Source organism: Vidua chalybeata, chromosome 6 (genome assembly GCF_026979565.1).
Source record: "Vidua chalybeata isolate OUT-0048 chromosome 6, bVidCha1 merged haplotype, whole genome shotgun sequence".
In the NCBI taxonomy this organism is placed as follows: Eukaryota; Metazoa; Chordata; class Aves; order Passeriformes; family Viduidae; genus Vidua; species Vidua chalybeata.
In genome coordinates, this window is record NC_071535.1 from 16,154,415 (window position 1) to 16,175,284 (window position 20,870).

Here is a 20,870-nt window from a genome sequence, read left to right on the forward strand (position 1 = left end):
AACTATGTACATTAAGGTTCAAGACCATAAGTCAGGAGAGTAATGAAAGAAGGATCGTTTACATCCTGGAGTACAGACATACTTAACATAATCCTGCCCCATTGGATAAACCCACTTTATACAGCTCCAGACAAACATAACTATAAATCTTTTAGATCCAACTTCTGTGCTTCTGATCTGATGGTCTGATCTATTCACAATCCCAACAATCTCCATAAAGATAATCACGAGTTAACTATAAAATAATCACGGGTTAAAAGGTACATCTGAAAACAGTCAGAGCTCCTTCCTCCCTCAGGAAATCATTGCACCAGCACAGAGAATGGGCAGGGGCTGAGGAAAGGCAAGACTCATCCAGCCACTACAGTAGGGTGCATCAGTAGAGTCATTCCTACAGAAATTTGACCATCAGTAAAAGTATCCTGTCCAGCTTACCATGGGGAATGAGGGTCGAAATGCTGTTTTTCACTGAAGTTAATCCATTTGTAGTAGAGAAGTCAGCTTGATAGAAAAAGCTGCTGTACATATCGATCTGTAGCACGGTAAACTGAGCCTTCTGTGGCTTGGCTTGTTCCTGCTTTCATTCCTCCCTAAGTGCAGTGTGGGAGGAACACAGTCTGGTAGTTAAAGCACAGGCAAGTGCTTCATTTATTTGTGAAACTTCTACTACTAACAAAGGAATGGGTAGAATTGAACCAAGAAATATAACATGCAAGCCAATAATGCTGGCATGTTATTAAGCAAACGGGCACTCTTCACTGGAATGAAAACTAGCCGGCTCCTGAGTATCCAAAGTGTAATAGCAGGAGCAAGCCCATCATTCTGCATGTCAGTGCCTTTCAAGCACCACTCACTGACTGTATTTATGTGTGATGATGTGAAAAGTGAAAACAGAATAAATACAACTACAGTATAGCCACAACTGATCTTGAATGAACTACAGTCATGCTGGGTGGGTAGATGGACAACAACTGGAGACAAAAACACTTAGACCATGATTAGAGTCTCTATTGACTTTGGTGAAGATCTTAAAGCAGAAGTTATTGTAGTGAATTGATTAGGTTTAACTTAAGCTGTCTTGAATTCAACCTTAAGCATTTTGTGGTCAGTAAGACCATAAGATCAGTCAGGTACCATATTTTTCTCCTGCTAAAACACTGATACCACAATAAGGATTTCCTAGATTTTGTGGCATTCCTTGTCATTTCGAGGTCAGGATAGACAGGTGGTCAGATCATCATCTTATGATTAAAAATTGTGACCACCAGGAGTGTTTGAATTTGGTTTCAACTTTACCTTGAGCTAAACTGATTCTGTCTGTGGAAGTGTGCATCTGCTGTTTGGGAGTGATTGAATGTTTTCTAGTTTCTTTTTTACTGAGCTGTGAGCCAGGAGGGAAGCACAGTGGTATACTGAGGGGAACAGCTGAATGAGAACGGGTAATGTTACAAAAAAAACATTATGAGTTTGTGTGCAGAAAAGGGGCATAAGCACAGAAGGGACAGTGTCCATGTCTTGTTGGATGTGCAGACTACAGTCCAGACACAGGAATATTGAAATCTTTCTAGACTGTGACCTCTCTATCACATCATGTGTTTCAATTTTCCCTCTTTCTTGGAACTGTATGATACTTTGGTATACAAAGTGGCAAGAACCCAGGAATCTCATCTCCCTTGAGATCTGTAGACTACAGAGGGAAAGGGTATGCAAGGAAAAGAAGTTCAATTGATACTCTGGTTTAATGGCCTCCGTTATGTTTGGTCTCTGAAATGGGGGTTATTGGTCACCAGGCTCTGAGCCAAACAATACACAGACTTCAGTTGTCACCCAGAGCTGGTTGGCAGGAGGTTACATCTGACTCAATTCAGAGGAGCAGTAATCATGCCCAGCCTGCCATATCCCCTGGCATGTGCTGGCCAGGGCAGGGCTCGCACCCTGCCATTAATCCCAGAGTGATTCCTTAGACTCACTGCCAGCAGTGGTTTGATATGTGGGGCTTTGTTGCTGCCTTGCCTCTATTATGTCTTGCTTCCAGGGATTTCAGCAGTGCCAAATCAGTTAAGGCCACTATGTATCAATTAGCTCTATCTGCTCTGGGGTAGATTTCATGAGCTTTCCTTTATGGAATAGCTGTCATGCAAGACAGTCCCACCAACTAGACAATTCCAGGGCTTAAAAGCAAATCAAATCACTTAACAGTGCTGGAAAACTGACAGGTGTCATGAGTACCCTGCCCCAGTCTGTCAGCTCTTTGGCTTGTCTTTCTCTCATTTTCCTATGAGTGGCACTTTCTTTACCTTCCTGTGGCATAATGTGCAGAATTCAGTATGTGATAGTCTCTCCTCACCTGGAAGGCTGATTTATTTCAGTGCCCTTCATAGCACCAGCACTCTACTCAGGCCTCTGTCAATTTTTGCATATATTTGCATCACCCACAATGCCTAGAGATGGCAGTGTTCTCAATTACTTAAAAGTCACTGTTTTTCTTGGCCTCTCCCTTATATGTTTTGGGTCAGTCTTGTTTCTTTTCATTTGGTTCCAGCCTGAAATTGGCCATGGTTATATGTCACAATATAGATGTTAGGCCAAAATATATAGAAAATATGAATTCTCTTCTTTGCCAGTATAAATCAGCCAAATGGACCATATGTTTTGCCAGACTCTATAGAAAGTGATAATGTGCTGGCACTGTTCCTTTGTCCTGTCCCTAAAACACCAGACCCATGACAGAGCTGCCACACAGAAATGGAAGAGCTGCCTGGAGTAAGATGTTGCATGGAGTTTAACATAGTCCGACCCCTTAATCTGCCAGTTCTCTGCCTTCCCATTTTACTACTTCAATGACATGAGAGAATTTTTCAAAGAAAATAAAGCTACTAGACTATAAATGTGTATTACAACCAGCCCAGTTCAGGGCAATTTTTTCAGCATTCTGCCTCTTTTCTGAGATGTTCTGCCCCTTAGGGATGACAAGATGTGCTGAAATCCATCTTCATTTTTAACACTAGCAAAACCTTCTCTTCTTTCAACTGTAACTCATGGTTGCAGGTGCTCTGTGGTATAAGACCACACTGCAGTGTGAGGAGAAGGATGGTGCACAGGATAGGCAGTAGTATTGGTGTCAGGACAGCTGAAATGCAGGCCCAGGTCCCTGAAGCTTGGTTAAGTCCCCTGCTTTCACTGACCTACATCCTCCATGGGAGTTCAGTGTATAAATGCCCATTAGTCTGGTCTGCAGCCTTTGTCATGGGCTGGCAGTACAACCTCAGACTTCTTTGCTCAATATTGCTTCCAGAACTGACTACTTCTCTGAGGAATCTCAATATCCAAGCAATCATCTGGAAACCCTGGAGGCGTCTGGGTTTTCAGGAAGAGACCTTTAGCATTTTCTGAAAGTTGGGGTGTGAATGGTGTCTTCTCTTAAGCATCTGCAAGTTTGAAGATACAAACTCCTAAGTCCATCTGGAAAATTTTCTTGCTTTTTCTATGTATTAGCTCTACGTCAGTTACATGCTACTACAGTGAGAATAAATCTGTTTGTATCCATGAAGCATTCAGATACTGAAAATAAAAGAAGTGCTTCAGCTAAACAGGGAGAATCTAGGAGGAGAGGGAGAAGAATGCACCATAAACTTGCAGGGTCTGAAAGCATCCACAATCTACTACTTAGTCTGAGACTGTGTTGTTTGATTTTGGTTTCCTTTTGGTTTTTTTTCCACAAAATAATTTTAACATCTGCTTTTTTAATAATATTTTGCTCTTGCTTTTTTTTCTTTTTTTTTTTCTTTTTTTTTTTTTTAGAGTAAAATTTTTGTTTTCCATTCAGCCCCCTAAGTAAATGAAGTATTAACTTGTGAGTCGGTAAATTGCTGGTTGGATTAAAGGCATTAATTGGCTTTGTAGTACAACCAACATATCTGTAGGAAACACTGAATGGGAAGATTGTATAATCAGTAATACACAGAAGTCTAGGAAAGGTACAATTGTGATCAGGAAATTAAGGGACTGGAACCCAGCAGTAGTTGAAAAGATGACCTAACACAGGGTTATCTGGTGGAAGATGATCAATAGAAGGCAGTGACATCAAGAGCAGCGTAGCATTAGGCAGTTTCTGGCAGTGTTACTAAGACTTCTCATTCCATAACAGAGAGCAAACAATACTTCAGAATGTTCTGTTGAGAATGGCTCCAACCTACTGACATTGGGTGTAAGTATTTTACTACCAGATAAATGTAGACAAGTTTATGGAAATTTCAGTATAGAGCAGCACTAAGTTGGGGCCATTATTGAGGCTGACTTTGATTAAAAGAGTAAAGTGTATTGTAAAACTTAGGATAAGATGACAGTAATTGGAACTGTAAATGACAGAAGTAAAAGTTTGTATGGTGGGTGGTACAAAAGAATGATTATTGCTGAATAGGGTATAATTTGCTGAAAGGAAGGAAAATTACTTTCAGACTGAACATAATAAAGCCCTTTATGGCACTGCAGTGTATCAAGTTATACAAGAACACACTAGGTATGTTGTAGTGGAGGAATAGTACAAAATGTAACAGTAGAATCATTTAAAAGCTGCCTGGAAAAATTTTTACCAAGAAAGAGTCTCACACAAGTTGGGGGCGCAATGGATATTGTCAGGTGTGGTTTGCTGTACTTTTGAGTCCTTTGATATATCTCCAGCTTCTAGCGTGAACAGAGGCACAAAAGAAATCAGCATGCTTTATCTAACTCTGCAGAGAAGAGCTCATAGCACGGCTAAGAGCCTCCACCCATTCAACAACATTTATTGTCACTGTGGCTGAGCAACGCAAAGCTGCGATAGCTTGAACGAGTAGCCTGACATCCCCTTTCCAAAGGAGGAATCTTGGAGCAGTGCAGAGTCTCTTTGCCAGACTGCCACTCCTTAATCCTGGAGCAGGAACCAGGCCAGGGAGAGGAGATGTGATCCGAAAGCCATAGCATGCTGCTAATTTCCTGCTATTGCAAACCCTGTGGGGAATCCCAAACCCAGCATAGGCTGGAGCAGCCTTGGATCATGCTCCTGTTCTTCAGAGGTAGACTCCAGCAATATATACAACACTCACTGCCAGCAATTCACTAAGCACTGCATCTGGAGCTTTATTTCAGAAGCAGATTGAAATTATTTTAATTAAAAGCAGGGCTGACTTTGTGATGGAATAGACCAGACTTGTGCATTGACAGCTATCAGTTGATTTCATGCACTCATGACTGTAGCATGCCAACTTCAGAAAGGAGGTGCTTTTCCCCACTAATCAGTGCCGTTTGAAGATTCAGTTCTGTAAAACCTGGATTATGTTTTTTAGGTGGTACATTGCATTTTGGGACAAAATTTTTTCCCATTAACATTTTCAAGAGGTTTAACTAGTCATAGATGAAAAGAGGTATAAGAGAACTTTACAGAGTTGTACATAGAGAACTTTACATGGTTGCACATAAGACTTCAAACACTGCCCATGAATTTAACTGAAAGAAATAAAAAAATTATCTCCATGTTTCTCAGACAATAAGCCCACATATAGATTTGAGTCCAGAGAACTATGGCAGAGGTGTGTCCTACACAGACTAGAGAATACCTCTAAAGATAATGAGTGGCTGACAATTTGCAGTATATCTATTAATGGCCCAGCAGGTCACATGCATTCTGGAGCTGGTAAGTGATGTTCATCATCTAGATACAAAATACTGTCATATTCTGCTCCACAAAAATCACAATCTATCCATGGTTCATTCCCTTTGACCTGGGGAGGGACATGAAATGCTAAACTAAACATTGTCTGCAGTATCTGATTGGAGATGATTAGAAAGACTATGAATTGTTGAATGCTAATCATGCTAAGAATTTGCTAAGCCCTCTTCTGTCATGGAGACTGTGCCTTCTAAAATGAAGCTGCTCCCTTGCATGACTCAGTATGACCTGAGACCTTGTGGCAATAAGGGTTAATAAAAGAATGTACTATGATAAAGAAAAAAATGTAAATTAACTTTACTGTACAGCAGGCCCACATGATGGAAAATTCACTGGGATGTACCTTCTAGAAAGTAAAAGCAGGAGTTTGCTCCAGGAAAAATCACAGAGATTAAATGTTCCTGCTGGTTCGAACATTGTCTCTTCTGTTTGTTTATTTATTTATTTTTCATTTTTTAATTACCCAAAGAGAACAGAGAGGTTTTTTTCAGGCCAGGCCACTTGAAAATGAACTGTTTTGGCTTTGGAATGTTCAGTGTGAACATGTGTCTTTCTGAGCTTTCATGGATAATGTGAGAGCTGGTGGGACTGCCTGTGACACTGGCCATGTGGCCAGTCCTGTCAGCTTGTATCGCTAGTCAGGAATTTCTGAGTTCTGGTATAAGGAAGGTAGGCTTACCTTGGAGATCCTGGGACAAATGAGTGCAGATCTGAATGTGTGAGTAGTGCAGTCTGGTTTTGTGTTTGTTCAGCATCCAATGAAATGGTTCACCAACCTCAACAGTTGCTACTAAATTAAGCAAAGCTTCACATTTTAATTATTTTCTCTTAACTACCTCCAGGGGAGAATTCAAGGTGCAGTCAATTTCTGTTGCCTTCATAGGCACCCAATTCTCCCAATCATTATGATTTCCTGGCATGAAAAAGACCTGGGCACACTGAAGATATGCAGCAGAGGACCGCTGCGGTGGTCAGAGGGTGGCGGCACACATCATACAAGGAGAGGTTGAGAGAACTGGATTTAACCTGCCTTAAGAACATAAGACTTATGAGGGAATTGTACTGCTTGCTGCCTTCCACTGTCTAATGTGAGTGTGTAGAGAAGATGAAGCCAGATCCATCTCAGAGATGCATGTGGACAGGAATGAGCAAAAGTTGCAACATGGAAAATTCTTATTAGCTATCAGGAGAAATGTTATCACAGTGAAGGTGATCAAACACTGGAACAGGGGTTCAAAAACTTTGTAGCTTTGTAGCTAAAGGTTGTACCCTTGGAGAATTTCAACTGAAAGGCCCTGAGCAGCCTGCTTGAATTGTCCCTGCTTTGAGTGGAGGCTGAGACCAGATGACTTACAGAAGCCAACTTCAACATGCCTTGTACCATGGTTCTGAAACTGCAGTGACTGAAGTGCAGTAGCCTGTGTCTGATACTGGTTCAAGTCTTTAATATATTGAAGGCTGCCATAAAATTAAAGTGATATTCTCTTTGTCACATGGATTATGAGTTTTAGCACTGATTTTAAAGTGCTGTAAGGTCTTTGAATGGAGTGAGGTGCTTTTATATTTGCTTTGGAGGTTCTGTAGAGCCGACCAGTTAAGTGTGACTCAAAACTCACATCACAACCCCAGGGTCTGCAGTGAGAATTAGAGGTCCTTTTTAAGAAGGGAGACCTTCAGGTCTCTGCCCATGGCAGCAACTCCTGCCAACTGCTCCAGAAGCTGTCATGATTGACTAAAGAGAGTGTTATGCTTGGCACTAAGGGCACTGGGGACCTTATCAGGGGAGAAAATTGTTTTTCATATTTCATCTCAGTTTCAAGTCCATCCATATGTCAGCATGTTTTATAACAATCTCAAAAGTGCCACAAAGCTAAGGTAATTCTTGTATAAATGTTAGGACCTTTTGGGCTCTTTTATAAGCAAAGAATGGGTAGTGGAATAAAGCCAGTGGAGAAGAAAAATCTCTGCAAATACTGGCTTCCAGACTCAGACAGCTGTGTCCTCATTACTCTTAATAGCAAAGAGCTATGAATGTTGGGCAACATTCCCCCCTGAGTGTATACATAGCAAGCCATCTATTTATTTATTTCAGTGGTGGTGATCATTGGAAAATGCCTATAAGCCCTCCTCAAATAACTGGCTTTAACTCAGATTTGGCATTCACTGCTTTATAATGCTTGAACCACATTTTCTTGCAATGTTCCAAAAATTGCCTCCAGCCAACTGAGTTGCAAACTGTCCTGGATAAATGAAAACTGTGTGGATATGGGAGGTTTACTTTGTTCCAATTAGTGTGTGATGTGGATGTCTACTGGCAGTTTTCCTGCTCTCCTTACTCTCAGTTCATGGCTCCCTGGAAAAAGAGGTGTTTCATCTCAGAGGGCTTTTTCACTCTCTCCCTCTCTGTCTCAGTAATCCCTTTCAGTTACCTGTAGGGCCTAAATTAATACAGAAAATTTCAAGATTTGGGGAATTCTGATATAGCAAGATCTCAATGGAGATGTGCTGAGCCTTTAGAGGCAGAAAGTTGTGTTTTGTTTAACCCCAAAAACTGCCAATTTTGAGCAGGACCATGACCAGGTTCTAGATTGTTGCAAAACTCCCAAGCAGGACAAGAGGTGAGGCTGAAACTGCATCAAAGAAAATTTCTAATAAAAGTTGTCTAACATTTGCAGGAGTCCTGTCCCCCACCTGTCAATCAATAAATCAATTGAGATAAGGGCAGATCTTGTTCCTCTGTATTGATCCTGGTATAAAACAGAAGTCTTGATCTGAATAGTCTAGACTGAATTTTCTCTCCATGAAACTGAAGATTCATTTCACTGAAAATCTGAGAAAAAAATCCTGCATTTCTGGTAATTGTTTCTACTTCACTGTAGGAACTTCCAGACACACATTCTGCAAGCCAGGCTCTTTTTCCTGGTTTAATGGCTATGTCAAGGGAGTAAGGTGTTGGCCTGTTGGAGAAAGTCAAAGTGCCCATTATATGTGTGTTTGACTCACGCAGTCCCAAGTGACATGAGGCAATCTACAGCCATGCCACCTCCAGCTGGTGCCTCCTTGCATCAGCTCAAGCCAAGCGGTTTTGAATCCAGTCCTTTACTGAATGAGATGCTGGTGATTATTGCTGAAGCTTTTGTGAGAGATCAGTTAGTGACAAATCCCATACAAGGGATCTCTATCATGATATCCCATGACAGAGATCCCTTGTTGTCTTCTTTTCATATATAATGAAGATTTCAAGTTATCCTGTCAGAGTGACTACAGCATTAATACTGAATTTTCTCTATGGGTATGTATATATTTCTCACTTAGAATCTCACTTGTTTTTTCAGTTCTTTGCACAACACACTTGACATTGCACATCTAAAGTGGCTGCATTTTAGTGGAAGAAGCAGTCCTTCCAATAAAAGTTTCTGTTAAAAACCTGCAGGTGGATATTTGTATCCCATTGTTTTCACTGTGGCTTTAATTTCTGGATCCATTTTGATCAATTTCTTCTGTTATATTAAAAGTCAGATTGTTCTCTTCTTTACTAGTTATTGTAGTTTATTCACAGTCCCAGACCTCTCTAGATTGCCAAAACACTTGGAAAAGGAGCTCTTAATGACTCAGTTAAAATGTACGGTCAAGAAGTTCACTTATTAGAGGAAATGTAAACTGACCACCAGTTGGCTAAACCAGCTGGCTGGACTATTTGTGCTCGAGATTTCTCAAAGCTCCCCAGGGAACAAAAGTGGGAATAGCAGTTCTCTGCTTTGAGTTCTCACATGTTCTTTGAAAAATTTTGTTGGAGGAGAAGCCAATAGCATTTCACCGACATGTTTAAAAGCTTTATAAATAATGCTTTAAACACCTATATTTTTGATATATTCTTTCTTTCAGGGTCTTTTTAAATGAAGCCATAGTAATGCAGAGAAAATATACAACTCAACCATAGAAAACTCACTTCTTCACTATTAATAGTTCCACTCCTCTTCTGTAAAATTTTATAAGCCTTCTCTAGAGATTCTTGCCTGAGATATTTCATATCATGCAGCAAACTGATCATTGTAAGGATCTTTTTTCTTATTTCTGAGCATGCATTTCCTGGCTCTGACTGCACAATTTTTGTTTCCATTGCAATAGAAAGTGCTACTTAGATAACCTCCTAGCAGCTGGGAGTATTCTCAATAAAAGCTCACTGGCTCCTCTTACTACTCTACCAGCAGATCACATGTGGTCATACAAAATAGGTAATTTTGAGAAACCACAATAACACTTCATTTATTCAGCTGAAAAATATATTTTCTGATGATGAAGATAAAACCATGTTGAGCAAAAACTTCTTTGTACCTTCTAATTCAGCAGGTTCAGTGTCATCAGTGGAATGGCAATGTGTCTACCACACTTCTTTAGGGCACTTGGGTCACTTTTGTTCTGCTAGACTGCAGCTATTTGACATAGAATAAGTGCAGCAGAGAAATAGCTGAGATTCCCAAATCACATGCACTGATCATGCATGTGCAGAACCTGCAGCAGGAAATAATGAATCAAGAGAATACAGTTCTGTTCCAGCCCATGGAGTTTCCATCTTTAAGCAAAGCCCTTGGGTGAAATCAGTAGCTTGTCTTATTTTTGATCCCAGAGTCAGCATACTGACTGTGCATTTGTACAATAGCTCTCATGGGACACCAGGAATAGTCCACACAAGTGGCTGTGATCTTGTACCAACAGAGAGCCCTGGGAATTGGTGGGAGTGAGATCTGTGGTCATGCAGGTGATGCCAAGTGTATGAACCATGCACAAGTCTGTTCTGAGCAGAGAGGGGAGAGGCTGCTGGCCCTTTAGTCCCCTTGCTATGCACTTCTTTGCATGGCTGTCCTGTAAATCTCAGCCACAAAAGCAGGACTAGAACTGTGTTCAAAGAGCAAAGTCCTTCACAGTTTAGCTGTTGTTTATCATCTTTGAGTAATGTGAAAAGTGCGCTCGCTAAGGAAATGCTCAGATTGCTGGCAGGAGACCTAGAACCTGTGACACATGTTGAGCAATTTTCATACCAGGCAGAGGGAGCAGAATTACAGATTCATGCCTCACACTTACTTAGCATCCATTTCCAGACTGACCCTCTGTGTGAAAAAAAACACTTTAATCATTGTTTAGTCATCAGCCAATAACCTAATGCATATGGGATGCAGATAGAAAATTAATTCAGCAATCAATGGCCAGCCCTCAGACAGTGAAATATGCAATTAAACAGGTGTTTAGGGAGTTGATCTTGGATTGTGTCCAAGCTCAGCAGGGTCAGTTGTCCTTGGAAAAAACACTGACCCCACACAGCAGCAGTTTGAATTTGGCTTCAGTCTGCACTTTAGGAATGTGGCATTGTTATTTCTTCCCTTTTCTTATCAAATGTAATTATCTTGAGAAAAAAAAAAAAAAGTTTGAGAAAACATGTGATTTCACTGAGTAAAAATCTACTACTGAGGAAATTATTTTTCAGTGTCCAAATAAGGAGTGGGGGAGAAGTTTGGAGAAAGTGCTCTGTTCCAAGTAATCTTGGACCTGATACCCATGTTACTGAGCTCGGATGTTTAGTCCTGGCCTGCAATTATGCCTATAAAAAACAGACATCCAGTCTTTGTATTATTTTAAAATGGAGCCCTGAGGGTTATAAATGACTGAATGAGCTTTAGTGTTTGAGCAGACAGAGATTCTGGAACGAGCTGTCAGCTTTGAGCCTCTCTTCCAGATCATTGCATCTTAAGAGCCAGGTTAGCTCCTGGGGTTGTGACAGTAAAACAGTGGGACTAAAAGACAGACAGAATAAAATAAAGACATAGGGCCCCAAAATCACCCACACCTCCTTGTAAAAGGGGGAAGAAGATTTTCCATGGTAAACGTTTTCCAGTCTGCAAGACCTGTGCTCTCACAACTGTCAAATTAATCTCCAGTGTTAGTGTGTTGAACCCCATGGTGCTAGTGGCTCTCAAATAATCATGATGGCAAAAGCATACCCACTTTTGTCAATGGCTGAGCAAAAGAAGGAAACACAGCCTTAGCTACTACTGTGACCCACAGAAATTTGTAGCATGATTATCAGAATTCATTACTTAAGAAAGGAAGTCATGCATACTAAATATGTTCCAAAGAGAACAAAATGTAACAGTCCATCTGCGAAACAGCACACATTGCCAAAAGCATATTGTCTTGGAAATTTGCTGTCCACGTTGGCTTCCCCCTTCATCACAGAGTCCAAGCAAAGTTTCACTTCTGATTGTCATGGTCTCCAAGAGCGTGGTTCTAGCTCAGAGATGATAAGCCCACATCCTTCCATGACAGCTCTCTGCTAGTGCTGTTATTCCATTGTCAGCCAGCTGGGAAAGGAGCTGCCATGGGGGAGTGGGATGGTCACAGTGCCATGAGCACAGACCATGCCTGTGGAGGGATGAGCACAGCCACAGATCCCACCACTCAACTCCAGTGGATGCACTGAAGGAGAATAGTCTCCCTTGTTCCTGTCGGGCAGGTGCAAATCATCTCCTTGGGATGGGACTCCCTTGGTAAACTTTCCACTCTGTCATGTGGCATTTAACACATGCCCATAAGTATTAGGATTATTTTTTATCCTTTAAAAATAGCTTTCTGTCAAGAAAATATTTTCCTACCTGAAGGGCTCTGAAAAGTCTCTAACTGATGAGTTGATCTTAAGGACTTTGTCTCCTTCTGTTTTCCCTAGTGCATGAAGTCCTGTTCATGCACAATCCTCTTTTTTCCTGAGCAGAAGAAAGGCAGTGTCTTTGCTTACCAAGTTTTTGAACCACACCTTCCAGAGGGCAGGTGCTCCCAGTTCCTAAACACCTCTGCTCCTTCTCCTGTGTCTGCTGGCTTCTTTCCCTGGCGTAAAGTTACTTAGATTGCTGAAAAATCTACTACTTCCTGCATGACCACATCCTCTAACCTGCAGTTTAGTCCTCTTGAGGCTCTTTGATTCTACAAATTGTCTGTGGTAATAACTTGGATTCTTCCTCTTTTACTTAGTTCATTCTTCATAAAGAAGCAATCTGCGTGTACTGACAGGAAGGTGGTTGGCATGCCCAACATATTTAGGCTGATGACTTAACATCTTCTAGCACAAAAAAAAAAAAAAGTTATTAACATTTTCTATGTTTTCCACATATTTCTGAAGTTACTAAAAGCATTAGAGGTACAATTTCTCTCATTAAAAATCAGTTTTATTGATTAAAGTACAAATAAAAAATTAAAAAATGCATATGCATACATTTAAATATTTGTAATGGAAAGATAATTTGGAAGAACTGTTCAAATTCCTATCCCCATTTTCAGTAATTTCACTGGCCCAGTTAGATTTCCTAATGGCCTAGGAAATGTAAAATGAAGTAAGGCAAACAGAAAATCTCAGGTATGATGGTTATGGATATAGACAAAAGTAACTAAACATTGAAAGGTGTTAAATTATTCAGTGAGTACTTTAAGACACCACTTTGACCACATAATCTGTATTTTTTTGTAACCCAGGACACAGAATCTTACCCTTCAAATGGTGTTTTGAAGACACAGTTTTTCACTACAACTAGTCTGAAAGAATAAATACTGTTGAGGTGTAAGACCCTAAATTACAGGAACAATCTTTAACATGCTAGTTTTTTCATATGTAATTTCACAGCAATACTCACAGTCCTATCTGAAAGGGTAAGAAAAGGTGTGAAAGCCAGATAATTATTTCAATTTGCCACTGACTACATCAATAATTCTCTTTCTGCTTCAGTAACTACTGGAAACTTTGAGGTTCCATCCACCATCTAACATATGTTTTATTATGTTTTTCAGATGCTTAATCAGAAGCACTAAAGCATGTGTCTTGTTTTTATTTTGAATTTGTCTTCTAAACACTGAATTATATCTCATTGTCTTTTGCTTTAGCTTTAGTGACCATCCCCAGATAAGAACATAGTTTCCATGAAGATGCTTACAGATCACAGGCAAATATACCTTGAACCTTTTCTTAAATAGATTACTAAATGGAGCATTATCTTGCTCTAAAATAAATTTTTGTGGCTTGGAATAACTCTTTGGAATCTCTTGGTATCTCTTTGCAATATAATTTTTTGAAGTGTTGACACCAAAAATACATTTCAGTAATTATTGTACTGATGCAATGTACAGTGGTAAGAACAATTTCCTGTGTCTACTCAGTGTTCTCATGGTAATGCTTGTCTTTTCAGCAACGTGATGTCAGGAAAAGTTCATGTTCAAGTGATTATCTGTAACAACCTCAGAGGGGTTTTTTTGACCTATATTTTTTACTCTTGATATATGACCTTGCATTTGTCTGTCTTGAAAAGCACTTTCAAATGTGCCCACCATACCTAGTGAAATACTTTCATATAAGACTTCATTTCACATTTTAGTTCTTTATTGCACCAGCACCAGTGATCCTCTGCATTTTATCACATTTTATTTTATGATAAAATGTGATAAACCAGATCCTCAGAATTCTACATTTATGATTCTCTCCTGAGATTATTGAACTCCTAGTCTTAGTATCTTTGGTTTGAAAAGTACTGAATATATCTGGTCTTAATTCAAAGGGTTAGAGTGTTGGTTTTCTTTTTATGCTGTGTTTTCTTGCAGTATTATTAATACAAATAAGAGTGATCTCAGTCCTGCATTCTTGGGGAACATGAGTCATTGAGAACATAAACATGAACATGAATTAGCGAGATGCAGTGTTGTGCTGCAGTTTCACATCTAGGTTTCCTTTCTATATTAATATGTTGCCCCATTTTTTGTGTATGGATGGTTTTTTAATTATTTCTTTTTTTTTTTAATTTATGAGCCCTGAATTAAAAATTTCATTCATTGTTCTATGATAAATTCTAAAGAATCCACTAATATATATTATTATTAGCTTTTACAGATAATAAAACACGAAGCCAGTAATTTGCATGCTAAACACCATTAGTTCTCATATTTATTTTGACATTGTAAATGATATCTATCCAGTCACCAGGCATCCTGCCATCCATTAAAAATACAATCTGTACCAATAAAAACAAAGCATCAGCACATCACATCCTACAAAAGGCAGGCAGCCAGCCAGAAATTTAAAAAAAACTTTCTCCACCCTTGCAATCCCCAAATGAAATCCCATTGCCCCAGCCACCTCACCTCTTGTCAAAATGTCAAGTAAAGGCAACATCACACCCCAGAGCTGCTAAACCAAATCACGACAGCCATAATTTTTTAAGGCAAACACACTGATCTAAGAGAGAGGGATGCGGTTAATTTTGGAGTGTTCAGGCTTCGGCTCTTGCAGCACGTTTCCTTACAAATGGATATGGAGATGCCATCTACCTATTCTCTCCTTCTGTCAGTAACCCAGAGATCTTTAAATCTCATGGCTTGGAGCCATGAGGCTCTGTTCATTGTAGGTGGCATTTCTTAGGAGGCAGAGAGCAGTGGTCTGGAAGGGCCATGTGGTTGCTCTCAGTGTTCATCTGGGAAGTAACAAAGTAAATCGTTCCCACTTCGAGTCAGATTGTAATTTATCTGGAGTTCTGCCCGAACTTCTGCCTTTGGAATTAGCTGTGGGAGCAGTAATGTGAATACAGCAACTGGAAAGACGGATAAGAGAAGTGAATACAACAACTGGAAGGATGGGTGAGAGAATATAGATGACCACTAATTTAATAGCACACAGCAGGATTCTCAAGTGCTGAAACAACCAGAACCAGCTTTGGCCAAGCATTCCTTGGCAAGAGAAGTTTTGAGCAGTGATCCATCTATCCTGCTTTGGTTCTCTAGTGTGCTTACAAAGTGCTGAACAACTGTTCTCTCAAAGGAGTCACCCAGAATGACTAGTCATTTGGGAAAATCTGAATTTGTTCAAAATTATTAGGTATGACAATTTTTAACATCCTCACTTTTTTCATATGTAATTTCACAGCAACACTCACAGCAACATTTCACAGCAACACTCACCCTCACTCTGTCAGGGTAAGAAGAGGTGTGGAAGCCAGATAACGCTTTTAATTTGCCACAGACTACATCAGTAATTCTCTTCCTGCTTCAGTAACTACTGGAATCTTTGAGGTTCCATGCAACATTAGGGTAGAACAGCAACATTCTGAGTAGAATTTAGCAGAAAGAAACTTTGATGCTTCTGAGGTCCTCTAGTAGAACATAATGCTTTCAGAATGATGGTTAATCTTTTATTTTAGATCTCACTAGCCAATGTAGAGTCTGCATAAAATTTCTGAAAAAGTGATATCTTGAAATGTTCATATAAGAGGGGCAGGCTGGACATGAGAGATTACAAGACAGAAAGGTCTGTCACCTGCTCCTGTTTCTGTTTTGTTAAATGGTCACAGGGCTGTCCTTTAATTCCTTAATCTTGAATTTCCTCGTTAAAATCCAGGTGCACTGAAATTTATCACCAAGTGGGATACTGCAGGGTTTAGTAGACCAGTTTGATTTGTATTAGAATTGGAAGGCATCAAATAAAAATAGACTCACTGTGAACAGGTTTTGTACATAAGAGGGCAAGCCCTGTTCTGAAGAGTTTTAGGTGCTAAACAGTGAAGGAGACTGGACTACGGCAGAGATAATGGATTTTTATGGATTTTGTAATCCCTGCTTTTCAAATAGGAAGCAGAGTGATGGAAGATAAAAAGCAAGGAAGAGTTCCCAAAAGATAAATTCTCAGCCCATGAGCTACAGTGTGGTCAGTGTATCTGTGCTGGCTCCTTGTCCTGCACAGTAACCACCAAGTACTTTATCTTCACTGAGGACAGATCTAATTTGTATTTCCTTCTCAGTCCACCTCATGGCAATTCTTCTTTGTTGCCACATACTGAGTCATCTAGCCAAAATCACAAGGTATCCCTTAACAGTAGCTATTATTAAAGACTAGATTTGGATGCAGGTAATATTTTCTAGGGATCTTGGTGTTGGTATAATGAAAACCATCCTTGGATTATCAGTGATGGGTGATGGCATCTGATGCTTTCATGGCACTGAAGCTGAGATCATCCAATATCACAATTTGTTAACATCTTGAATGAAGGGCAGTGGGGTTTCTAGGGTTTCTTGCTAGCATGCTCTCCTTTAATAACTCTTCTGCTCTCAGCTGATTAGACTTTACTTTGGGTAGACTTTGCTTTGGCTCAGATGACAACTCATTGCAGTATTTCTGTCCATGGTGAAGATTGACATAAGTTGTGCTGTGTCAGACACACTCTTCCAAACTTCGGAAAAATGCACCTCAGGGATTTCTTAGCCACATGTGCTATCCTTGCATTGAGTAGGTCTTACAGTTTTTTATTCTCTAAATTTCTTATCTGATTTGAATCTACAAAACTATTGAAAATCTATTATCATGTGCAATTAGCATCACAGTTTTGCTCGAGTATTGTGTATGACCCATCACGGAGGCAGAGGTAGCACAAATGGGCTTTGAAGCCCCAGAGCATGAAGACACCTAAGATTTATGCTTGAATGGGACAGAAATAAGCTGTGCAACCAGACAAAGAAATTATTCACACCTTATTGACGAATTGTATTGTTCCACTTGCAACCTCTTGCAATTTTCCATTCAAACAAAAATGCCCTGGAAGTGTTTTGATATAACTTCTATGTCTATCCATTTTAGGCAATCTCTTGAAGTTCTATGGCTAGTTTTCTCCCTAGTGGAAATAATCTGGGATTGTTTGGGATTTTTTTCCCCCTGCCAAATGTCTTTGACTTTACCAACCACATCTGCTCTTACTGTATACTGCACTGAGCAAATGGGCTTGGCAAGACACCCTATGTCTCCCAGGTCTGATATCCTTCAAGAAGATGCCTAATGTCTGGCCAATTGTTGCACCAATAGTTTTTTCAGTGCACAAATATGTGCTCCCACTTAGTGAACTCATATAATATGGATAATCCAGGGCAGAAAGCCTGGGATTACACTACCTGTTTCAACTGTGAAGGCTGCTTGCCAAAAATACGTTATTTGATTGTATTATTGTATTGGCTGTGTCAGTAGGAGTTTAATGGCACCTCATGGTAAGGGGCAATCTTAGTGAATGCCAGACATGAAATACAGAACTGGGTGTGCACGCTCAGGCCCAACCAAAAAGATTTGCTGCTATTAGTAAAGCTGTTTACACCTGTTGGTTGCATAAAACTTCTTAAGTGAAGTCACTAAAGTACTGTTCAGCGCAATATGTCACGAGTCAAGGTGTTCTGCATAGACAACTTCAGGATCATCAGGTTTTCTGGCAGAAACTCCACAGGAGGCCTCCATTGTAAAAAAATGTTGCATTCAAATGGAAATATGCTTCCAAATACCAACACAAAAGGTGAAGACTGGGACTAAGCAAATAAATCTGCTTGTTATAAAGCAAATGGAAGAGGATCAGTGTCTTACTTCTCTGGAGTGGAGCTCAAGCAACAGCTACAAGGATGACTTGGGAACAAAACCAATCCCATAGCCACCTGTTGCTTTATGTGAAAGACATTGTACCCCTGCAAGAAAATGCCCCACAGAAGAGTGGAGGATCTGTTGTCTCCAAACTGTCTTGCTACCATATGTGGTGAGACCATGACCCTCATTTTGTCTTCACTTTGCTTCACCTATTAAAATGACTGGAAGAAGGGAACATGGAAAATGAAAATCTCCTTTTTAAGCTTAGCACAGACTAGAAAAAGTAGAATTGGCCACATCCCAAGGTACCATTCCTAAAACAATAAGCAAGCATAGAAAGCTTTTTCATTTAGAAAACATTAATGTCATTGTTATTAAATTTATGGTTAGATAAAATCTCTGTTCAGATACTACCAATTATGTTTGATATGCTATGAAGGGAGGATCCAAAATTTTTAGCTCAATCGCAGAAGCAATAGCTGAACTGAACAACATATTTATGGACCTATATAGTCTAGACTTGTTATCTTACCCTTTTCCCACTTCCCCCACCATTTTGCCAATCTTCATCTGGCCAACAAATACATGGGAACCGATTTCTGACAGAGTTAATTACCTCTAATTGTGCCCCTCTTGTTATCTTACCAGCTTTGACTCACCATAAATTGCTCCGGTAGAGATGTTGTCAAGATAAGAACTCTAGACTCCCTCCATATGTATACTATGTATGTATTTATTTATATATCTGAACATGTTAGATATGCTGCTGTGGTAGACTGGATCCGTTATTTCAGGCTGTGCTTGCTGCCTTGGGGGCAGATACAGAGATGAATTCCTGCCCTCTGCTGCCTGCTCCAGCCCAGGCCATTGGTGAGACACTTTCAGTCATGACCTAACCAAGTGTGGGTTAATAAGAATCAGGGGAGGATCAAGGGGAGGATTATCATTGCTAGGATGACATAGTGCTTCAGTAAAGGCCAGTGCACAGTATGCTGGAATGAAAAATAGTTTAGGTATCAATAAATAAAACACAGAAATTTAGGTTGGCTGGAAAAATGACACAATTTATCTTTTGGCATTTCCATTTCTGACATCTAGAGGCAAACCTGACGCCTGAAACATTAGGAAAGATATTGAGCAAGGCGTGATTCAAAATGAAATTCTGACTCTGAAAGGCATTTTTAATCAGTTAAGTTCCAGGGTCCTGGCTTATATAAATGTAAGAATGTTATTCACCTCCTTTGCAAAAAAAAAAAAAAAAAAAAGCCCACAACAAGAACACCCTAAGGGGTTGCAATAAAAATCCAAATACATTAAACCCAATAAAGACTGGGGGGGGGGGCAGTGTGGTGGAAATGAAAAGAAAATAGTATTATTGTCAGGAAATTGATTCCAGGGAAGTATACATTTTTTGGTCAGGTAAAGGCTGATTTTTGGTTGAACTTTCTGTCTGAAAAATTACTGTGAGATGGCCTGCACTGGTGGGGGTAGGAAGTTTTTTTTTTATCTCTCTGAGTTGCGTTTATACATCTCTTGAACTCCCCTTCATCTCTTACTTTTCAATGGGTTGCACAAGCCTTTCAGCAGCCTCTCCCTAGGACTGAGCGCTGCCCTATAGAATGGAAATCCCAGCTCAGTGACAGAGCAAATGTGGAAATCACAAAAAGTTTGAGATAGTGAGAAACTTGCCTTGAGGAGAAAACTGAAACACTGGGTCACCTGCAAAACTGAGAGATTTGATATGCATCCTCAGTTCTCACTGCCCTCAGACATTTACTATTGTGAATTTTCCTCCAGGTTATGGTCATTCTCCCTACTCCTCCAAACTCTAATTCCTTGCACAGAGGCAGTGTACACACTGTACAGTACAAAAAATCTTTTGTTGCTGTTATTTCTAACATTTTCCTTCTGTATTTCTGTGTTGCAGATGTGGATGAATGTGCTTCAGATTCTCACCAGTGTAACCCCACCCAGATCTGCATAAATACTGAAGGGGGCTATACCTGTTCATGCACTGAAGGCTACTGGCTGTTAGAAGGCCAGTGTTTAGGTAAAATCTTCAATTGCTACAGTATCTGAGTATCTGTGTATGTGTCCCTGTGACTCCCTGAATTAATGTCACTAAGCACTTTTGCCAAGTACACGGTTAAACCTTCAGCTATGTGGAAACTGTCTTTTGTCTCTGTTAGTGCCAATGAGGTGTTTGGCAGAGAGACTCCCTCACGGAACAAACTGTAGATGTAAATGCCATATGACTAGCATCATAATAGTGTCATAACTGGGCTTTTCATATTCCCAGTCTGAAGGATTCCCTTTCATGTAAGATCAATTGCAAGGATGTGTGCAAAAAGATTTTTGCCCAAACAGACTTGTGCTTTCCTTACTGTGAGAGTATGGACCTGAAGGGATCCATATTTGATACCAAGAAATGGGAATGACAGTAAATCCTAAGTCAACCAATTCTTTTGTTTGGGGATGAGAAAAAATTACCTCTGAAGTGGGTGCCATTTCACAATCTTCCATGCAAGTTTTATTTCAATTTTATTATTTTCCTTGCAGCAATATCCTATTCATCCTTTTAGCTCAGTCCTGTTGAAAAAATATCACTCAACAAACAGCACAGGAAAACAGACATTTTTCCTCACCACATTTCTCCTCTCCTCCAGCTCTTTCCCCTCACTTGACATGCTCATGGGATGATAATGTAGATGTTCATTTTAGGTATACAGGTAGGAGCAAGGAATCAGC

General features: G+C 40.0%; 1 protein-coding gene across 1 annotated transcript in view; it reads left to right on the forward strand.

Moving 5' to 3' along the window:
* FBLN5 (fibulin 5) overlaps positions 1–20,870 on the forward strand; it is a 45,367-nt gene that overhangs the window by 11,923 nt on the left and 12,574 nt on the right. The window contains exon 5 of the mRNA XM_053946390.1: positions 20,050–20,172. Within this exon, the coding sequence (XP_053802365.1) occupies positions 20,050–20,172 (123 nt within the window). The remainder of the gene's footprint in view (positions 1–20,049; positions 20,173–20,870) is intronic.